Source organism: Danio rerio, chromosome 8 (genome assembly GCF_052040795.2).
Source record: "Danio rerio strain M-AB ecotype USA chromosome 8, GRCz13ab, whole genome shotgun sequence".
Taxonomy (NCBI): Eukaryota; Metazoa; Chordata; class Actinopteri; order Cypriniformes; family Danionidae; genus Danio; species Danio rerio.
In genome coordinates, this window is record NC_141028.1 from 46,830,503 (window position 1) to 46,854,000 (window position 23,498).

The 23,498-nt window shown below is 36.6% G+C and overlaps 1 protein-coding gene across 1 annotated transcript in view; it reads left to right on the top strand.

Moving 5' to 3' along the window:
- Positions 1 to 23,498, top strand: part of gpat2 (glycerol-3-phosphate acyltransferase 2, mitochondrial) — a gene marked incomplete at its 5' end in the record, with an annotated part of 131,200 nt that overhangs the window by 92,595 nt on the left and 15,107 nt on the right. Inside the window, 6 exon segments of the mRNA NM_001089380.2 lie at positions 2,394 to 2,512; positions 2,627 to 2,697; positions 8,093 to 8,357; positions 17,294 to 17,436; positions 17,895 to 17,972; positions 21,618 to 21,743. Of these exon segments, the coding sequence (NP_001082849.1) occupies positions 2,394 to 2,512; positions 2,627 to 2,697; positions 8,093 to 8,357; positions 17,294 to 17,436; positions 17,895 to 17,972; positions 21,618 to 21,743 (802 nt within the window).

Here is a 23,498-nt window from a genome sequence, read left to right on the forward strand (position 1 = left end):
GCAACAACCAAAGAATGCCAACTGCATCAAACTTTTTAACAATCTCCTTGCATTATCTTAACCACACAACAACCTAACAATGTCTTAGCAACCACCCAGAACACCATAACAGCCACCTAAAATGGCCTACCAACCACCTAGCATTGTCTTAGCAACCATTTAACATAACAGCAGCCTAAAATGTAAACAGCAACCCCCTAGCACTTTCTTAGTAACCACCCAGAGCATACTAGCAACAACTAGGGAATGTCCTGTCAAATGCAACAAACTTTTTAATAACCTCTTTGCATTATCTTAACAACCACACAACACTCTTAACAACCTAACATTGTCTTAGAAGCCACCCAGTACACCATAACATCTACCCAAAATGCCTTGCCTTGGCAATCAGTTAACATAACAGCAACTAAAATCTAAACAGCATCCCACTAGTACTTTCTCAGTAACCACCCAGAGCACACTAGCAACAACCAGGGAATGTCAACTGCAACAAACTTTTTAACAACCTCTTTGCATTATGTTAACAACCACACAACACCCTAATGACCTAACAGTGTCTAAGCAACCACCCAGAACACCATAACACTCAGCTAAAATGATTTAGCAACCATTTAACATAATAGCAGTCTGAAATCTAAACAGAATCTCCCCAGCACTTTCTTAGTAACCGCCCAGAACACCATAACATCCATCCAAAATGACCTAACAACCACCTAACAATGTCTAAGCAACCACTCAGAACACCATAACATCCACCCAGAATTACCTAGCAACCACCTAACAATGTCTTAGCAACCACCCAGTACACCATAACACTCAGCCAAAATGATCTAGTATTTACCTAGCAGTGTCTTGGCAAACAGTTAAAATAACAGCAACCTAAAATCTAAACAGCAAACCCCTAGCACTTTCTTGGTAACCACCCAGAGAACACTAGCAACATTCAGGGAATGTCCTATCAACTGCAGAGAACTTTTTAGCAACCTTTTTGCATTATCTTAACGAACACACCACACCCTGACAACTTAACAATGTCTTAGCAACCAACCAGAACACCAGCAGCCGCCCAAAATGACCTAGCAACCACCTAACACTGTCTTAACACCACCCAGAACACCATAACACTCAGTCATAAGGATCTAGTAACCACCTAGCTATGTCTTAGCAACCATCTTAACAACCACACAACACCCCAACAACTACCCAAACATCCTAACACTCAGCCAAAATGATCTAGTAACCACCTTACAATGTCTTAGCAACCATTAAACATAACAGCACCCTAAAATCTAAACAGCAAGCCCTAGCACTTTCTTAATAACCACCCAGAGCACACTAGCAATAACCAGGGAATGTCCTATTAACTGCAGAGAACTTTTTAACAACCTCCTTGATTTTATTATCTTAACAACCACACAACACCCTAACAACCATCCAGAGAACAGCCTAGCAACCATTCATTCATTCATTTTCTTGTCGGCTTAGTCCCTTTATTAATCCGGGGTCGCCACAGCGGAATGAACCGCCAACTTATCCAGCAAGTTTTTATGCAGCGGATGCCCTTCCAGCCGCAACCCATCTATGGGAAAAGCCTAGCAACCACTTTAGCATTATGAAAGGGATCATCAAGAAATGTCCTAGTAAATACTCAGCACTCTACCAACATTGCAGATTTCCCCAGAGTTCCGGACCTACACCCCAGTTCTTATCCATTTTTGTGTCGTTTATCTGACGTGCAAAACTGGTAAGACTAAAACAAGAAAAAACAAGAACAAGAAGAGTAAATAGTGACAGAAGGAAGCTGAGTTGAAGATGATGGATGATGCCTTTCAGTCCAATTTTCAGCCAGTTCAACATATTGCTTTCTTCGAAATGACAAAGTCTTCAGTTTGCTGAATCAGACCTCTGGAGCCACAAGCATTAAACATCTATACATTGCATTCCCTTTCAAGCAGCGCAGGAAGAAGTAGTTTGTTATTCCATCCCTGGCTCGTAATGAGTTGGAATCTCCAGGAAAACCTACAAAGAGCTTCTCATCTGCTCTCCAGGCTCTTCCTAATGCCTGAGGGGCCGTTATATGTTTTAAAACGGAGGATCCGCAGCAGGGAGGTCTTATCATGAAGACTCAGCCCCGCGGGACTTGACATTTGCATTTTGACTGCTGATAATAATGTATTGTTGTAAAGGCTTTTGTTGAACACGTTAGGGAACGAGAACAATGAATAGTCAGGTGACACAGTCATAGAAGGTTTTGCTGAGGTCTGTAATGTAAATTTAATGCCGAGATCAAGGTCCTGAAGGTGTTTGAGAGAGTGACAGCGCGTACGCCTCTGAACTATATATTAGACAGAGTATGTTGTAATAAAATGAAATGTGGTCGTTTATTTCGTCAGGATGGACTCCATCTTCAGCCAGAAGGATGTTTCCTGGCTCCTCCCAGACGCTGTTATGCCTGAACTCCCTCCAGCTCATAGACAGCAGACTATCGCTCTGACTCTTCATCTCATCTACTGTAAGTCTGTTTGACACATGCTGACTGTAAAAGAACAAACACTTTCACTTTAGTTGTGTTTAATTCACGAGGAAAAGATTTGTGTGTTTTTTTTTTTTCTTTCTTTTCGTTTAGCCTCTACTACAAATATGGCTGTCATGTCTACCAGTCTTGTATCCTGTTTGCTGCTTCACAAGCATCGCAAGGTATGTTTTAACAATGTCTCTTGCTACAGTATGCAAGTTTTGGCCAATAATAATAAAAAGTATATTTTGAAGCCGATAACTAGGCCACACGGAATCTGCGCGCGCAGAATTTCACAGATTTCTAGCCTATCATTGAGTCTATTTATTTACTTGTCTAAATGTGTGTAAATGTATATTTATTTAGTTAATTACAGTAATATTATTGACTAATATAAAAATATTCATACGATTTATTTACAATACAGTTTGTAAAGTAATATTTTCTGTCTTTTAGTTAATTTATTATATGATATACTTGCCTTGTTTACTAAATAAGTGGATCTAACTGGATTTGCAATGTAAACATTAAACTTTTTATTTCATATATTAAGTTTTAGTTATGATACTCCTAAAATAATGCTGCGTAAATCTGCAGATTTTTAACAATATTCTGTGCAGAAATAGCAAAAAATATTTGCAGAATCCATCTGGCCCTACCGATAGCTAATGTTGTGCCTCATGCAGTGTTGAGTGTAATTAGTTACAAAGTAACTAATTATTCTAATCAAATTACTTTTAAATTACCTTTAAAAGTATAAGTCATTTTAAAAATATTGATATGTCTGGATCGGAACGCTATACCTTAACCAGAAGATGACCCTGCGTAAGCCACAAAAGGTCATTTTTTAAAAGGGCTGGCTGTATTGACTTGGGGAGGAACAAACAAATGTGGTTGGGAAGGGTGCTCAAGCAGCTGGGATGGCAGAAACCTTGAGAACATTGTGAAACAAAGCCGATTCAAAAACCTGGGAGAGCTTCACAAGGAATGGAATGGAGACAAGAGACACAACATGGCTCCAGGAAAAGGCTACAGCCGTTGCATTCCTAGTTCCAAACAACTGAACAAGAGACAACATCAAAACAGACTTGCCAAATCCAAGAACAAAAACAACTAGACTGCTGCTCACTGGTCCAGAGTCCTCTTTTTAGATTAAAACCCATTTTTGTGGGACAAAGTCTTGTTGCTGTGTAAAATTTTCACAGACGGTGATAATTTGGGGTGCCATGTCATCTGTTGGTGTTGGACCACAGTGTTTTATCAAGGCCAAAGTCAACACAATCGTCTACCAGGATATTTTGGAGTATTTCATGCTTACAAGCTAATTGGAGATACTGGTTTTCTTTTGCCAAAACATCTACTAACTGGTTTGCTGGTCATAATATTACTGTGCTCGATTAGCCAGCCATATCACCTGATGTGAAACACATCCAGAATTTGAGGGGTATTATCAAGAGAAATATGAGAAATGTTTGACCCAAAAATACAGATCCAATCATATCAAAGCAATCTGGGCTTGGATAACGCCTCAGCAGTGCCACAGGCTGATCACCTCACCTCATTTATGCAGTAATTCATGCTAAAGGAGCACCAACCCAGATTTGAGTGCATAAATTACAAAATTTTCACAACTTGAACATTTCGTTTGATTTGAGCTTAGGAAAGATTATAAAATCATGAGATAGTCATGAGCTGTAAGCTTTAATAATTGAAATCAAAACAGATAAGTACTTAAATATTTAAAGTTACATGTCATTAATCTACATTATAAGAAAAGTTTCACCAAAAAAAAAAAACAATAAATTAGTAAATTTATTAGTAAATTAGTAAATTAAATTAGTTCTTAATTCCAAGATTATTAATGTGGCTAAAACATGTGTCTGGCCCCGGGCTATCATTTAGTTTTCATTGTCAAGGCCAGTAAAAAGTTTAGTGTGTTCTATAATTTAGATTTTCACTGTACAAAATAGACAAAATCAAAGTGTTTATTAGGGGGTGACGCAGTGGCGCAGTTGGTAGTGCTGTCGCCTCACAGCAAGAAGGTCGCTGGTTCGAACCCTGGCTGGGTCAGTTAGCTTTTCTTTGTGGAGTTTGCATATTCTCCCTGCGTTCGCGTGGGTTTCCTCCGGGTGCTCTGTTTTTTTCAATTCAATTCAGCTTTATTTGTATAGCGCTTTTACAATGTAGATTGTGTCAAAGCAGCTTCACATAAATGGTCATAGTAACTGGAACAGTGTAGTTCAGTTTTTAGTGTTTAAGTTCAGTTCAGTTCAGTTTAGCTCAGTTCAGTGTGATTTAATCATTACTGAGAGTTCAAACACTAAAGAGCAAATTCATCGATGCGTAGCTCTACCAATCCTGAACCATGCGAGCCAGTGGCGACAGCGGAGAGGGAAAAAAAACTTCACCTGATGGGAGTGAAGAAAATAAAACCTTGAGAGAACCAGACTCAGTTGGGCACGACCATTTTAATTTTAATTTCCTTTTTGGTTTCCTCCAAAGTCCAAAGATGTGGTACAGGTGAATTGGGTAGACTAAATTGTCCATAGTGTATAAGTGTGAATGAGTGTGTATGGATGTTTCCCAGAGTTGGGTTGCAGCTGGAAGGGCTTCCCGCTGTGTAAAACATATGCTGGATAAGTTAGCGGTTCATGCCACTGTGGTGACCCCAGATTAATAAAAGGACTAAGCTGAAAAGAAAATGAATGAATGAATGGATGAATGAATGAATGAATGAATGAAGGAAGGAGTTTATTAAGAATTGGACATTGTTGTTAAGTTAAAAGTGAAGACAAGGAATCTTGTTTTTCTAGCAGGATTCTATATTGAGAACAAGCTGGCTGTGCTGCAGTCATCCTAAGGAAGTTTTTTAGGAAAAGTCTTGAGCGAAGTCTTAAGCAAGAAGTCTTGAGAAGTCTAACTAGAGCAGTGTTGCACTGTATGTCATATATGTGTTTAGGGTGTTGTGATACATAGGCATGGAGACAAATGAAAGCAAAGCACACAAATGAAGTAGATAGATGAAAGATCTTGTCCAGCACAGACCCAGATCTAGTCAACAAAACTGTCAAACTCATAGGTTTTAATCCAATCAGTCTGACACGATTGCCCAGACTTTCATGGAGACATCTTTTGCGCAGTTTCATTATTTTAGGATCTGCCATTAATGACTGGTACTTTAGAATGTCTTAATGTAAAACACGATGTACATACCTTTTTCAGTTATAAACTATTGCATTGGAACTAATATTTAATAGTTGTGTAAATAAAATAAAAATAAAGTTAAGTAAAAATAAACACAACCCACAACCCACGGTTCGTAACACCTGCGGATTAATTTTTTTTTTACTTTACTAAATTTGTAACAATTGAGAAAGATCGTTTTTCTCGTCATTCAAATCACATGTATGAAAGCAATTTGGCTATCCTGTAAAATATGATGGAGGAAGTTGTGGTAGGTTATTCGGGATGTGGTGGGTTTTTAAGGCTCCTACACACACCATTTTACGAGACGTTTTTCCACATTCAAACCCAAGCGATTTTCACTAGCGTCAAGCAGAGGAGTATGCAAAATCACTCCTTGACGTTAGATAGCGCTACACAACTTAAAGCTTCCAACACCCGCTTGTAACACAGAAGAAGAGGAAGAGAGAAAGTTCACACGCTTGATGTTAAAGTTACTGGTGACTCAAACAAGCATGGATGGTTCAAGTAGCAGCTCCAGCTCTAGTGATGAAAAAATTATTATTGTTCACAGAGCAATAAGCAGCTCCACGTTCATATCGCCTCTGGGCATCTTCTTTAATGTGTGCTCGCATTGACCGTTTTGCGCTACAAACAGTCAAATTACAGTACTGGGATAACAGTTTATAGTTTAGATATAACTAGGGCCAGATGGAATCTGCAGAAATTTTTTGCTATTTCTGCGCAGAATTTTGGTAAAAGTCTGCAGATTTTTGCGGAATGATTTTGAGAGTCTCATAAAACCTTAATTTATAAAATAAAAAGTAATACCTTTTAAACTTGTATTTAACGTCCACAATGCAAATCCAATTAGATCCACTTAATTTGAAAAACAAAGCAAGTCTCTCATATAATATCTCTACTAAAAGACAGAAAATATTACTTTATAAACTGTATTGCAAATAAATCTTATGAACATTTTCATATTAGTCAATAATATAACTAAAGTTCATTTAAAAACGGAATAAATATGAATTTACATACATTTACACAAATAAATAAACAGAAATAATGATGGGCTAAAAATCTGCAGAAATCTGCACAATTCTGCGTTCGCAGATTTCGTATGATCTTAGATATAACCACTGATGTTTATGGTAAAGAATAAAATCACCATCATACGTGTTTAACTTGACAGTCAAAATGAAAGTTGTAGGCAGCAATTACATTATTAACCAATAGGCAATTAACCAGCCATCAAAAATGAATAGTGAATAATGAAAAGTGAATAACTGAATCATGTATTGAAAATGAGACTAAAAATAAATATGGGTTGTACAAATTATAATGTTAGAAATATACATTTAGTAAATATACAACAGTGAATTTTTCATAGTACTGAATAATTTACTATTTACTATTCCGCTGATTATTTCCCCATTTTATTTATAATGTAATTACAGGTTCTAAGTTCTGTTTGTTAAAAACAAAAGTTTTTTTGCAGTGCTGTTTTTGTAATGAATAGAAAGCAAACTACATTTGTCTCCTTCCCCTTTTGGCATATCCAAAAAATGGTTTTATGGCACCAGGTTACAATTTCTGTCACCTATACGGCAGTTACATACATTTAAAAATAAATACAGGCCTAAACATGGAGGTCTCTGACTGCGTTCTACAAAATTAAACACAAAATAGATTTGTGCATATTGGTGTCTGCGCGTTTGTATATTTATAACCACCTCAGAGGATATTGGGGGTCGTGAGTCACTGGCATTGTTATTTTGGGGGTTGCGACCAGAAAAGCTTGGGAACCCCTGCTTTACATCACAAGTAATTTTACAACTGTTTACTTAGGGAGACGAATTAACTTAAACACACATTCAGAATAAGAAAGAGCTTTATTGCCAGGTATGTTTCCACATACAAGGAATGTTTTTGTGACAGAGCTTCTACAGTGCAACAGAATTACAAAGACAGGACAAAAAACAAATAATAAATATATTTTTAAAATAAAAGTGAGTAGTGAATGCAAATATACAAATTGACAAGTGTTTGTACAGGTATATTACTATATACAATGTTTTATGTGCAGCTGTTATGTGCAAATTGGCATGTAAAGTATGTATTTAAATAAGTGTATATGTGTATAAAAGTTTCACTATTACTAGCATCATAATCTAAATGCTTCTGAAAATGAACTCATATACTGCATTATTTTGTGCCGTTTAGGGACTCGCATTTGCTGATTAGGGCCATCTAGGATCTGAACACTCTTATAATAGTGCATTAACTGGTTTATTACTCATCTAGTAGCAGTAGATGATTCACACAAATGTCTAACATAATTCTGCACGCTTTAATGAGTCTGCTAATGATCGTCTCCCTCTTTCTCAGGGCGTGCGTGTGTCCATGCTGTGCCGGGACATCTGCTGGCTGTTGGAGGAGGTGTTGTTCAGAAACACAGACGTGGGTTTCGGTGGCTCTCTGGTTGGGCTGGTACATCACGCGGTGTCTCTGCTACGCCCGTATCTGCTTCTGGCTGCGGCTCCACCTACAGGAGAGCCCATCATTGCACCACGGTCCGATCCAGACTCTCTGCTCATACTGAGCAAGCAGTGCGATGTGATCACTCGTGTCTTCATACACGAGGCTGTAGGAGGTAGGCTTTGTGTGTTGGAGATCGAATGGAGGCAAGGAAACTTAATGTTGGCAGGTGTCATGCACATATCTTTTTAGTGGGAGTCCTGGCTTATTTAGTGGAACATGGCAAGATTAAACAAGATGACTCAAGAAAAAATTTGTCATTTGCTCTTAGTCGTGTTGGCTTATTGGATTGCGTTAGGCCTGTCATGATCATTTTCAACATTTGTTTTGTGATGCAATAATGACCATTGTGTTCGCATAAAAACGAACGTCAAAAAATCTGGTTAAAAAGAAGCAGTGGGTGGAATTGGTGGACAAAGTACACGAATCAAGCACAGGAGTGAAAGAACAGATTATTAATAAAAACATAATTATTAATTTTTTTACTTGTTCTGGTTGACATATTACCGTTTTTCTCCATTGGTTTGGATCATTTCTTGAAACAGGAATTACATTCTCAAAACAACATGGACAAAACTCCAAACCACTTGGCAAATTTTCACAGAAGAGATTTTCTCATTCATTTAATCAAATTGCAAATATCTAAGTACATGTTTGCAAATGATTAAGTACAGGTAGCTGACATTTAGCACAATTTCCAAGTGAATAGATTTAGTTGATTTAAACTGATTGTTGATTCTCAGTTCAATGGTTGTTCGCCAAAAAATATGTCAGCGTCATTTCATTGTATAAGTCATCAAATGCACAATAGTCTGTTCAATTGTCAAAATTAGTCAAGACCATAATACTATGAATACCATATATGAATCCGTGGAACATTTGATACATTTATTACAGCAACTGACAGTCAGGTGAAACTAGAACTTGATTAACAAAGGAGGAACTTCACACATTTCAGATGACCATTTAAGCAGTGTAGGCTGCATATAATTTTCATTGTTTTTGTTTGTGTGTTTAAATTACAGTATATTTTGCTTTATTCTGATGTGTGGAAATTACTTTGTGTGTGATTGATAATGGTTACAATTTTCTTGCCTGTATGAGTGCATTGTGTGATGTCAAACTTTGGAGGCTACTCTTAAACTAAAATTTTTTATAAATCTTATAAATTTATTTTATATCAAGAGTTCCCACCTAGATATGCTTGGCATTTATAGCTGGTTTGGCATGCTTTCCCGGGAGAGAACCCTGAGATATTTGAGCCCAGTGCGCCCCGTCAATAAGCATATCAGGGGATCCGAGATTAGGTAGGTCTTGATAGCTCTCCCTTTAGAAAGGGGAGAAAAAGGAGGAGATGGCGTGGAAGGCGGGATTCTTCCAAAACGACGATAGAGCAATAAGAAGAAAGTGATCCATTTATATTAAGCTAGGATCACTCTGATTGGATTATTACTGATAACGGATGAGTGGCCAGCAGTGCTCAATCATATCACATGCTCCTTTCAAAATTAGTTTATGAAACTTCACTTAGTTTTATACACAATTGAATTCTGTCAAAAGTCAAAAAAAACAGTTGAGTAACCTTTTTCAAAAACTGGGCTAAGACTGATAGGTGGACGAGGGATATTTCAATGGTCCTCTGCGATAGTGACAAAACAACTAAACATTTTGACTTAAATTGATTATGCAATGCCAAGTGGACAAAGGATTTTGGGGGCACTAACTGTTTAAATGAGAATGAAATTTAGTTTTGACACACGAGTAAACAGTTTTGGGAAATATATGAGCTTTTGCAAGCGAGCTATAGCGTTGTGCTAAACTGTAAGACTGTTTTACAAAACAACCTTATAGTGTTGAGAATGTAATTCCTGTTTCAAGAAATGATCCAAACCAAATGAAAAAAAAATGCAAGTCCTCCTTTTTTAGTTTTGCTTGTCAAAAAACTATATTTGTATATACCTAAGCAGTGCTTCACACAGGTTTAAAATGCACTTGCGGTGGTAGCCAGATTAAAACACATTTTACAGCGCATAAATAGTTAATTATGCAACAAACAAAATATCATTTGATTTTAAACGCAATTTTTTATTAATAAGGGTAATTTCAATAGGTTAATGATTTAAAAAAAATATATTTTTTTTAATAAATAAAAAACAAAATCCACTATTTCTCTTATTTTTATGGTATGCAGGGGCCATGTGCAACCACTGACAGGTTAAATCTGCTCCTCTCTATCTCTCGTTTAGGTTCAGGTCTCTTTATTGGCAGAATGTTTTGTACAGTATTGGCAAATCATTTTAGATGTGTAAAATATGTAATATATTGACATCAAATGAATAAAATATACAGAAAGTGAGAAATAAATAACAGAAAAGGGGAATTAAAAACAAACAATATCTCTAAAAAATTATAATAATTACAAGAATAAAACATGGAGATTATTTAAATAAGACAAATGCGTTGATTAACTATTACTAATGGTGTACAAATTATCTGCAGCCAATGTAGATGTATTTTCGAGAATTTAGTAAAGTTTTTTGAGTCGTTTAGATTTAAAGATTTAATTATTTAATGTCTTTCTTGCTCTTGGGGCTGTGCGCATTTAATAGCTACAGCTTAGAAAATGAAAGCAAAACCAAATCACAGACATTTTAAAAGATTTAGGAACCCTGACCGGATGCAAAAAGTTGCATCTCTGTGGGTCTGCAGAGCATGTGAGACTGTCTGTGGGAGTGTTGAAAGGTCTCGCGCACACAGAATAAGCTACTAAACCGGGAAAGGTGGCGGTTAATATACATGTGCCTGGGAAAGTATATGTGGGAAGCACTGCTAAGTATTACTAGCGAAAACAAACTAATTATTTTGGATGTTTTTTTTTTTTTTTTTTTTATGTTTTATCAATTTAATAACAATTTTGATTAATTTTATTATAATAAAAATTTTGCTTTTTTATATGGAGATTGTATTTTTTTTTTACTTTAACATTTGTTAATTATATTTAATAACATTGGTTTCTATGGAAACATATTAGTATCAAAATCAATTTTGTTAATATAACATGCAACAAAGCAATATAAAATGCATGCAGTTTTCTATTTGCATTCTCCATGGCGTAATATGGAGCAAAATGAAACATAATTCCTCCATTTATTTGAAATTTCCAACCACAGTTTTCACATGTACATTTCATAGTATATTTAACACTATATACATTGCAAAATTGTATTTAAAATGTAACACCCAAATTGAATTAATGTGTGTAACATACAGGCAGAAATGTTAGCTAAATTATTGAAATGTTACTTGCCCTTTATTTTTATTTAGGGTGCTTTTACACTAGCACTTTTGGTCTGCACCTGGGTTTGTTTGACTTCAAAGTACGGCAGGTTTAGCTAGTGTAAACGATGTCTTTTGAATTTGGGTGTGCACCCAAGAACTGTACCCTAGTCTGCCTGAAAGAGGTGGTCTGGGGTACTGTTTGTGCTCGATGACGCAATCGTATCAGAGTTCAGAATGAAAAAAGACTGTGTGAACACAAACCATTCGAGAAGGTGGCAATGGGGGACAATGTAACTTAGGTTCGGAAAAAAGTGTGAAAGCACTCTTAAGCAGGTCGCACACCAGAAGCGCCGCTCTGCGCCTCGACACGGCGCGCACATGACAGTCTAAAGTATCACACACCAGACGCGCACATTCGAATGATATTTAACATGAAACTAATCAGATGGCGCTCTGTGGCGCGGCTGAAAAATGTCGCCGGGCGCCGCCAACAGCCACCAACTTGCGGCGCTGGTGTGTGTATCCTGATAGAAAACTATGTTTAGAATTCTAAAATGCATGGCGCTGCGTGATGCATGGCGCTTTTGGTGTGCGACCTGCTTAAGGGCTCTATTTTGACGATCCAGGCGCAAAGTCCAAAGCTCAGGGCACAAAAGCATTAAGGGCGTGTCAGAATCCACTTTTGCTATTTTAACAACGGAAAAATACATTTGTGGATAAGGAAAAGTATTGTACGCACAAACATCTATTAGTCTACATAATTAGTTTTCTTTAAGCGCAAAGGTTTGTTTCAAAACTATTTGAACAACAATTTCATTGCATCTCGCGCCGCATTGTGCCGGGTGTATGATAGGGCCCTTAGACTTAGAGTTAGGATTGTGTTTTTATCATAACACAATGAGATATTTGTAGCAAAATTCAATGTGTATTTTAAAATACTTTTGGACCTAAAGGTATAGCAAAAAGGCAGCAAAATGGCGAGTTAAATGTATTTTTAGTCCATTGATACACTTAAGATGTTAAAAAAAATTAATACATTGCGAATGTTGAGCCAAAGTGGCTTTGAAAATGCATTCTCGTAATAGATGGTTTGTAAACAAATCATTAAATTTTTTTTGTGTGTGTGTGTGAACCAGTTGAAATTAGTGTATTACATTTTTAGTTTAATTTTGCTACTTTTAAAGCATAAAAAAAAGCAAAAAAACATTTTAAGGGCCCTATCATACACCCGGTGCAATAAAGTGCAAGTTGTGTTTGGCATGATTTATTGCAATTTTTTTATGCTGTGTTCATACCAGACGCGGAAAAGGTGTCAAGCACGAGTGAGTTACATGTTTAGGCAATGCAAAGGTGCAAATAGACATCCTGTGACACGATACGCGTGAATGATGGGGCGCGAATGGCGCAGCACGAATTGAGCGTTTTGCGTGTCTGAGGTGAAAATCTGACCTTTATAGGACATTCGCGCCTCATTAACCAATCAGGAACTTGCTCTTGGGGATGTGATTATGACGTAGCGCCAGTTGTTGGTGTTCTGGGTAGAAATCCTTCTGCACACACCGACAACAGTTTATTAAAATGGGCTTGGCTCAGTCAGAATCACCGCTGAATGCTTCCATCATCCAGGTTATTTTTCTGGAGGAGTTTATGTGCCCACAGAGCTGGGTGCACCTTTGAAAGGATCTAATGGACACAGACATGGCTCCAAATGAATCTCCGCTGTTTCTCAGCCTTCATAAAGCACATAAACACAGTTTTTTTTGTCAATAAAATCCATCTTAGCCATTTAGCAACGAAGCTAGAGTTACTGGGCAGACAGAAGCCTTTCCCATGATGCGAATCCACATCTGTTGTGAAGTGGATTTGACTTGCAAATGAGGTGAATTTGATGCACGAATGAAGCGGATTTTAACGCGTGAATAAAGCGAGCAAACTCAAATGTTCACGTGTCTTTATGCGCGAATATCGCAATTTATCTGCGCATTCCAAGTCTTGTGTGAACACAGCATTAGACTGTAATTTTCAAGTTTTGCACCACGTTGTTTAAATAGCAAAAACATTTGTGCCACTTTGTAGACTCATGGGTGTGCTGGTCTAAAAAGAAGGTGTGTTAATGTGCATCGTTGCCACGTTGCTACTTTGAGGAACGGAAAAAGACTCAATTGACTCAATTTAAAAAGACTCAATTGACCAACTAAAAGATGGTCTAATCTTCAGCGCAGAGAGCGTTAGTTGTGTGCCTATGTGAGTCCAAACGCTAACACATTGCTTAATAAAGTGATCCTCAACCTTTTTCAGAGGATGACAAGCTGTCACTCCGCGCACCTCCATTAAAAATAATGTACTTGCGCAAACTCTAGAAGACGCACTATGCAAAAAGCCCCTAAAAGGCCACTGTCTTTTGCAATCTCTTACAGGTGATCTTCTTGCACAGCTATGGTGGATTCACCCGATTTGTTGACAAATGAGTTGCCAGTTCATTGGTCCTTATTTGTCATTTTGCCTTTAGCAAAGAAATTTTCTAAAGTCGTCTGTTTCTTACTCATTTTGCTGCTTGTGTGTTACATTGTGACGCTCAAGTGACCGAGATGCAAACGAGAGAATACAGTCATCTTTCCACTAAAAGATCATAGGTAATAAATCAAACGAAAACAATTAATGATTTCTTGTGCGGCCCGGTCAGGGTTCCCACGGGTCCTTAAAGTCTTAAAATGTCTTAAATTAAAATCTGGGAAATTAAGGTCTTAAATTGTCTTAAATTTTACTGTAAAGTGGCTGTAGGTATTACATTTTCAGCCGGTGTGCTTAATGACGATAGGGAAGCACCACGGTCTACCGTAAAAAATCTAAGAGTTGATAATTTAAGTGTGTAAAACAGGAGATAAATGACAGGCTCCGTGATTTATTAGCTTATTACGGTAGGTCGGCTTCAGGCGCTTACGTCGGTCTACACATGCGTGCTGTCATTATGCGGTTGCCGAGGTGAGGTTCAAAATGCAAAGATAAGAAAGTGTCAATTTAACGACGTGGCAAAGAGGCAATGTGTAAATTCTGCAAAAAGACCTTTTCATTAGGGACAATGGAGCTTAAAGTCGTAGAGTCGCACATGAAAGGAGGAAAGGAGGCATGGGACGTTGCAGCAGCTAGTCAAAGCGGGTCCAGGTTTATCAGGTTTGCAGCTCGACCTAACAATGTTACTAGTTCAGACTAGAGCTTAAGATCTTTGTTGGGTCAGACTTTATTTCTATCATTTTAGGCGGGGTTGTGCCGGGCTTGGGCTTGCGCTGTAAATGAACAGTCATGTGATGCATTTCGATTAGCGCGAGGAAGTAATCAAATTGTTTGTTACAACATTAAAATCCATCCATGCAAAGGTGAAACAAAAGATGACTGATATGTCAAAAAGAGGAAATTTCTGTCAGGCCAGCTGCCAGTTTAATTTGAACAGTCATTCTAGTCATTCTAGACTAGTCATTCTAGTCACATAGGTATTTCGGCAGTCGCTCATATACTGCGTATTACGGTAGAGCACTAAGGAGCAGTGTCCAGCGATCTGACGGGGAACATGACGAGCTCACTCGCTGCATTGAAACCGCTGTCATGGAAAATGAAATGAATGGTCTTGACTGGTGAAAGATGAACAAACAATCATACCCAAAACATGCTAAATTAGCCAGATCAGATCTATGCATCCCGGCCAGTAGCAGCAGCAGTGAAAGGGTGTTCAGTGCTGCTCTGTAAGCGAAGGACTGCACTAAAGCCATATACAGTGGATTCAATAATGTTCCCCCACAAAAACACATAGCCTAATCTTGATGTGTTATGAATTTCAAATTATAATTAAATATTAATTAAACCATAAAATCATAATGTAGTCATAGTATACAGGCTAATGCTGGTATTGTTCTTTTATTATTCGGCTGCACCATCACCTTATTGTGAAGAGAAGTGGCAAAATAACTCCCACAGAGCCTTTATCTTAATTTCATTATACCCGTCATCATTTATCATTTATTTTAATTAATTTGCTAAGAAAGACTTATTTTTATTTGTGCGTTGGCCAATTTAAAGGTTAAGTGTTTGTACCCAGGCCTATTTAGAGTGTTGAGATGTCAAAATTATTAATGTTTTGGACTTTATGTTAAGGACTTATTTTATTTTTTTGTTCCAACTTGGCCTGTAGCCTATGTTATGAAAAAGTAATGTTAACCCATATAAATGAATCATTCATGAAAAAAGACAAAGAAGCTGTGTGCATGTGCACATTTGGATAATGTCGGGCTATAAACAGGTTCGGGCTTTTAAAAAGCTGTCAATCAGAATGTACTTGTCGGGTTCGGGCCCTATCGGACCTAACTTTTATAGCCTGAATACAGCACTAGTTCAGACGCCCCCTCACAGTCAGCTATAATAGTTTCATTTCACCACCAGACACCCAAAAGGCAGGTACTGTGGGTTATCCATACTGTGACAAGGCACAATTCATTTAAATCTAATGAGAACATTAAATTGAGTAGCCTATTCCAAAGAAGTTTTAACATTTTTGGGTCTTAACTTATATTTGTTGAGGTCTTAAAAAGGTCTTAAAAAGCATTAAATTTTACTTTTAAAATGGTGCAAGAACCGTGCCGGTACCAGTTGACTGGCTTAATACACCTAATACACAGGATGTACACCAGTACACAAATATCTTTACATATGAAAAAAATTCAAATGTTACAAAAACTATTATTTTCTACATAAATTTGCTAGAAATTAGACTTTAGAATTTAGAAATAGTTTTTAGCAAATCTGTGGTTAACAAGCAAAACTAAGTATGTAGGCTGATGGATGTCTTTAGTGGAGTGCGTACAACACCGTTTCCTAATCTGCGAAAATAAATTAAGAAAGATTAAAAGTGAAAGTAAAGAGGCTGAATGGAGGAGGCTCGTTCTTTATCCTTGCACTGCAGATGTACATTTTAACTGTTTTCTCGCTAATAAAGCGTTCAGTTTTTTTACTTACAAAGTCTGCCATGTACTGTAAATAGCAAATGCGCCATGGTGTGACACAACTGACTCTTAAAGGGAATGGGAGATGAGACTCTGATTGGTTTAATGCACTTTTTGTGCTCAAAACACACCCATAACTCATTAAGATAATAAGCACAACCCTGTTAGACCACGCACTGGAGCGCAGAGTGTATTTTTCTGTTCCTAAAATAGCAAAAGTAGATTCGGACATGCCCTTGCTTTTGCTCCATGCACTTTAGACTATGCGCTTAGATCGTTAAAATAGAGCCCTAAAACTGTGGTTGGAAAAGTTATAGAATATAATGTAATTTTATTTTGCACCAAGCTTTCCACAAGTGTCTTATAAATAAAATAAAAAAACTAATATCAATACAGAATTACATTTCCATTTTACATATTTCATTGACATTTTGCAGATCACGTTTAAAAATGAATATTGCTACTCGTATTCTTCCATAGAGTTCAGCTTAAAAACTACTGAAGAATCAAATCAATTTGAGTGTTTTTTCCCTTTTATTCCCTTTTTTTATTATAAATGTGCCACTGTCTCTTTAATAGTACCAGATACACATATGTTTTGAAAAAAACCTAACTAAAAAAACAACTTGGCTCAATAATCTGAGGGGGCACGTGCCCAGTTTGAGTGGGCCTGACGCTTCAGGGTGTTGGACATGTTTGGGTTGAGTCACGTTTGCACCACAGCAGGGTTTATTGACAGTGCTAATCCTGAAGGCGTGTGTGTGTGTGCGTGTTTGTGAAGCGTGTGCTGTTTCAGCCATGCTGAGTGAGGTTGTAGGCTGTGGAGGAGGTGAAGACCTGGAGTTTGATGCCGTTCTGGGTCAGAACGAACTGACAGAGAAAAGCCTCCAACTCACACATTTACTCTCACCCGGATACATACCAGTGAGTCACACACACACACATTCACACATAAACGCAGCATCTCACTATGACGTTTCTAATCACATTTGCGCTAGTAGTGATTCATCCAGCCTTCTTGCTCTTCAGCCAGTCAGTAAAAAACAAAAACAAAACTCATTAATTTTTTTCATACATTCTCCAAATGTTTCTCTCACACGTCCAATCGATCAGTCGCTCCCCCATCTGTTCCCTTTATTATTCCCTCTTGATGTCTCTTAAATCGAGTTTCCTGTTCGAGGGTTCTTCAGCGGCAGGAATAGCGCGTGTAATTATTGCCAGCGCATTTTACACTTGCATCAGCAAATAAACACTTGTGAAGGCTGCGAAATGTCAACAAGAACAAAACCACTACACAACTAATTATCTCTCTGTCTTTCTCTCTTTCATGTCTGTCCGTCTGTGTGTGTTTGTCTCTCTCTCTCTCTCTCTCTCTCTCTCAGCCGTGTCAGAATGCTCATAGCTTTGCTCTTGATGTTGTGGACAGCATGGTGCGCTGTGGGGTTCTGGTTATGGAGGAGGTAAAGACACCTGCTTTAACAAACACATACATTCATCCTCTGATCACAGTTAAGCTTTGTACATTGTACACTTTAAAATCCTCTTCATAGCTTAGTCTAAATTAACTTTTCAGCGGCTGTCTGTTGGGTTCTAGTGAGTAGAGCAAGTAAATATTATGTAACACAGATTTACAACTTATTTAAGAGAGTTTATTACTAGTGCTGGGCAAAGATTAGATCATCACATCCAAAATAAAAGTTTGTTTTGACATAATATGTGTGTGTATCTTACATGTTTGTTATGTATATGTGACAAACACACATAAACATAATTGTGGGATAAATAATTCTGTTACATAAATATTTTAATTTCTACAGTTAGGTCCATAAATAGTTGAACATCGACCCAATTGTAACATTTTTGTCTCTAAACTCCAACACAATGGATTTGAAATTAAATGAAAAAGATGTGCTTTAGGTGCAGACTGACAGCTTTAATTTGAGTGTATTAACATCCAAATCAGGTGAACGCTGTAGGAATTGCAAATCTTTGCTTGTGTGCCTTCCACTTGTTAAGGGTCCAAAAGTAATTGTACAATTGGCTTCTAAGCTGTTCCATGGCCAGGAGTGTGTTATTCCTTCACTATCTCAATTACAATGAGCAGATAAAAGGTCCAGAGTTAATTTCAAGTGTGCTATTTGCATTTGGAATCTGTTGTTGTCAACTCTTAAGATGAGATCCAAAGAGCTGTCACTATCAGTCAAGTAAGCCATCATTAAGCTGAAAACACAAAACAAAGAGATAGCAGAAAGGCATGGCCAAAACTACTGTTTTGAACATTCTTAAAAAGAAAGAACACATCAGTGAGCTCAGAAACACTGAAAGACCAAAGAAAACACCCTTCACAACAGTTGGCCAGATCAAGAAAACTCTCCAGGAGGTAGGTGTATGTGTTAGAATCAACAATCAAAAGAAGACTACACCAGAGTGAATACAGAGGATTCACCACAAGATGTAAACCATTGGTGAGCTTCAAAAACAGAAAAGCCAGATTAGCATTCTAAAATAGTCTTTACAGTTCTGGAACAACATCCTAGGGCAGATGAGATCAAGATCAATTTGTACCAGAGTGATGGGAAGAGAAGTGTATAGAGAAGGAAAGGAACTGTTTTTGATCCTAAGTTGTGAAGCATGGTGGTAGTAGTGACTTGGCGTGGGCATATATGGCTGTCAATGGAACTGGTTCTCTTCTATTTATTGATGATGTGATTGCTGACAAAAGCAGCAGAATGAATTCTGAAGTGTTTCTGGCAATATTTTCTGCTCATATTAAGCCAAATACTTCAGAACTCATTGGACAGTGCTTCACAGTGCAGATAGAGAATGGCCTAAGGAATACTGCAAAGGCAGCCATAGAGTTTTTGAAGGGAAAGAAGTGAAATGCTATGCAATGGCCAAGTCAATCACTTGACCTGAATCCAACTGAGCATACATTTCACTTGCTAAAGACAAAACTGAATAGAAAATGCCCCAAGAACAAGCAGGAACTAAAGGCAGTTGCTGTAGAGGCCTAGCAGAGCACTACCAGGAATGTAACCAAGCGTCTGGTGATTTTTATATGTTCCTGACTTTAGGCTGTAGTTGACTTCAAAGGATTTACAACCAAGTATTAAAAAGTGAAAGTTTGATTTGAATATTATTCTGTCCAATTACTTTTGGACCCTTAACAAGTGGGAGGCACATATGCAAACTGTTGTAGTTCCTACAGCGTTCCCCTGATTTAGATGTAAATACCCTCAAGTTAAAGCTGACAGTCTGCAGTTAATTCATATCTTCATTTCATTTAAAATCCATTGTGTTGGAGTATAGAGCCAAAAATGTTAGAATTGTGTCGATGTCCAAATATATATGTCCGAGCTTAGGTAGGTTTTGAGAATTAGAAAAAAATTCTAAGCATCTGTAAGTCTAGAATTTCATTCATAATTGTCCTAAAATGGTCTTAAAAGACTTAAATTTGACATGAAGAAACCTGCAGAAACTAGTTTTCAAATATGTGCATTCTTGTGTGTATTTATATAGACATAAAAGATGTAAACATTGCACATACTTTTATTTTGAATGTGAGTGATTGTGATTTGTTTTTGTGATTAATTTAAATGTACATCAAGTAAAATAATTATTTTACAGTTGTTACATCTGAATTGCTGCTGTTTAGATATGTTTATCTTTATGTTCTACAAACTAAATAAATACATGAGGTTTGAAAAAACTGATATTATGCAAATAAGACTTTTTTTTTTGTTTGTTTCTCTAAAGGACCGAGAGAAACAAGGTTGTTTTTATGGGTTTAAAAGTGTTTAGATTTTTGGTAAAGTGCTTAAAACTGATTTTATTGTAATTGTAAAATGCATCGCTTTAATAATTTACCTTACTAAAGAGGTAATAATAATTAAATATTTAAATAGAGTAAACCAGAATACTTTAGGCTTGGGGCAAACATCTGATATTATGTGCTGAATTGTGTATACATGTAAATATATAATTTACTTTATCTGTAAAGTACTGGAAAAGTTTGAAAATGCACCTGAAAATTGCTTGAAAAGTGCTTAAATAAGATTTAAGAAAAGGTGCAAGTGTCACAATCAACAGCAATCTAATCCTAATAGATCGCTGGTATACATGCGGATCGCTAGATAACAACACACACCACACTACACATCCAGTCATGCACCGCTGACATGCACCTGTTCCGTATTCCATTGATTACACATTAAATCGCTGGTAATTGTGACAGCACATTTTAATTTGATATTTGTGTTACAAAACCAACTGAGCAGATGCATATTTATAAATGTAATGACATTTTCATCCTGGTCAATATATAGTTGAAGTCAGAATTTTTTTAATCTTTTTTTTATCTTTGCCATGATGACAGCACATAATATTTTACTAGATATTTTTCAAGACACTTCTCTATAGGGTAAAAGTTACATCTAAAGACTTAACTAGGTTAATTAGGTTAACTAGGTAGGTTAGGGTAATTAGGCAAGTTATTGTATAATGATGGTTTATTCTGTAGACTATCGAAAAAATATAGCTTAAAGAGGATAATAATAATTTTTATCTTAAAATGGTATTTAAAAAAAAAATAAAAACTGCTTTTATTCTAGCCAAAATTAAACAAATAAGACTTATAAATATACTGTAAAAAAAAAAAATCCTGGCTCTGTTAAACATCATTTGAGAAATATTTAAAAAAGAAAAACAAAATCAATGGGGGGCTTATAATTCTGACTTAAACTGTACGTTAACTGGCTTTCACAAATGTAGTGTTTTCAATAGAGTTTTTCAATGCCCAAAATTAAAGCTACAAACAGTGAATTTACAGAGACATGGCTAAAAATACAGTTTTCACTCTACTGCCCAAACATAGCAAGCTCTCAGACTCAATCTAATCTCTGACATGCTGACCATTCGGGGCTGTGTTTTTTTATTTTCGAGTGCTGCCACAGTTTTCAGCTGACTGACTCACAAACACATAAAAAGGTGCAAGCAAGTTTTTTTTGAGGGGATACAGATCACTTCAACCCTAAACTGATAATTTTGCAGCTTATTGGTATGTGTTTTTTAGAGACGTAAACTGTTGTGTGTGTGTGTGGGTGTAGGTCCAGACAGATGCACCGGTGTGTGACTTCATGAAGAGGCATGGTGTGTTATCATGGACTGTTTCAGACAATCCTGATGAGAGCAGCGATTCAGACTGTGAGGAACCAGACATACACACCTACAAGGTATACACTTGTGCAAACATCTTTTAATATATCAAATTTACCATATATATATATATATATATATATATATATATATATATATATATATATATATATATATATATATATATATATATATATATATATTTGAGAATTCTTATCAAGGTGAAAAGTTGTCTTGTGAGTTGTGAAGTTATAATGGAATGTAAGGGTGAATTTAGCATCGAAGAATTGAGGCACGATTAGATTTGAACCGCAAGTCAAGTGCTTTGGCGTCGCTCGTATGCTTGAGTGATTGTGACCGCTTTTTTCATGGAGTTTAAAGATTGCTACAACTGCCACCACACCCATTAACCATATGATGGAATAGCACTTTATAAATGCTTAAAGTCAAAATCGCCATAAACATAAATCGAATTAAGACACATGTAGTATTCCTTCCTACATAGTCACAATATTGAAGTGCAGTACAGACATGTAAACACTGCAATCAAACTATTACCATCATGTAGGGCTTTTAGCCGCATTTTGCACCAGGATAAGCCATAAACACGTGTGTTTGACACTTTCTTTTTATTTGGCGTGCGGTATCAAATTCCATCATCTCGCATCCAGTAGCTCAGTGTTTGTCACGGGGGCATGAAATGTTGCAGAATGGAAGTGAAACTGCTAAAAAAATTTTTATGAAATTCTAAAAATTACATGATTACATATTTTAAGTTCAATTTGTGAAAAGGAGTTCGCTTTTTCATGTGAAATTGTACAGGGAAAAAGCCAGTCAGTAGAGTTTATAGCTAAACATTTTGCAGTGTTTGCATGTCCTTAATGGCATAATTTGTTAAAATAAAAGTAAAATAACATCCAATACAAGTTTATTTGATAAAGCACCTAATTTTTTTTTTTTTTGCATTTATTTTTTTTTAATTGATTATTATTTATAAATTAATTTATTTATTTATTTTTAGTTGAAAATCTAATTTCCATTCATATATTAGCCAAATAGTTTATTTTTTTACATGCCCTTTACAGCAGTGTTTCTCAACCATGTTGCTGGAGGCCCACCAGCACTGCATGTTTTGGATTTCTCCTTTGTATGTCACACCCATTACAGGTCTTTCAGTCTCTGCTAATGAGCTGATGATCTGAATCAGGTGTGTTTGGTTAAGGAGACATGGAAAATGTGCAGAGCTAGTGGTCCTCCCAGAACGTAGTTGAGAAACACTTCTTTACAGCATAGAATTCATTCATATAGAAGTAAAATAACAATTATTACAAATCATTTAAAAAAGCACCTAAATAGTTTTTTTTTGTTTGTTTTAAAAATAGAAGACAATTTTACCTTCATACATTTCATAGAGAGTTATTCAAAAAAATAGTGTAAAAATCTTGTTTTCTTCTCGTGAGCCCAATCTCGTGTCTCGTCTTGTGGAGTAAGGCCTAATGCCTGATGCATGGCTGCACAGGGAAGTATGGAGATCCACAAATTAGTATTTTTTGTCATTATTACGAAATTTTACAACACTCAAGCATGTTTTATTACTTTAATAACGGTGCTTGTGTTTTACTGTCATGCTTTAAAAAAATATAAAAAACCTGCTAAATTTTGCTATCTATAATCCCTAATAATAACCCCTGCAGTCCCACAATATACTTTCCTATCTGACTATCTAGTGGCTGAGAATAAGCTTTTTACAGTGTCTGGTGTAACAATACTAATGTTGTTTTCATGGGTTTAAATGAATAAGGTCACGGTGTAAATGCAAAGTACAGTTAACA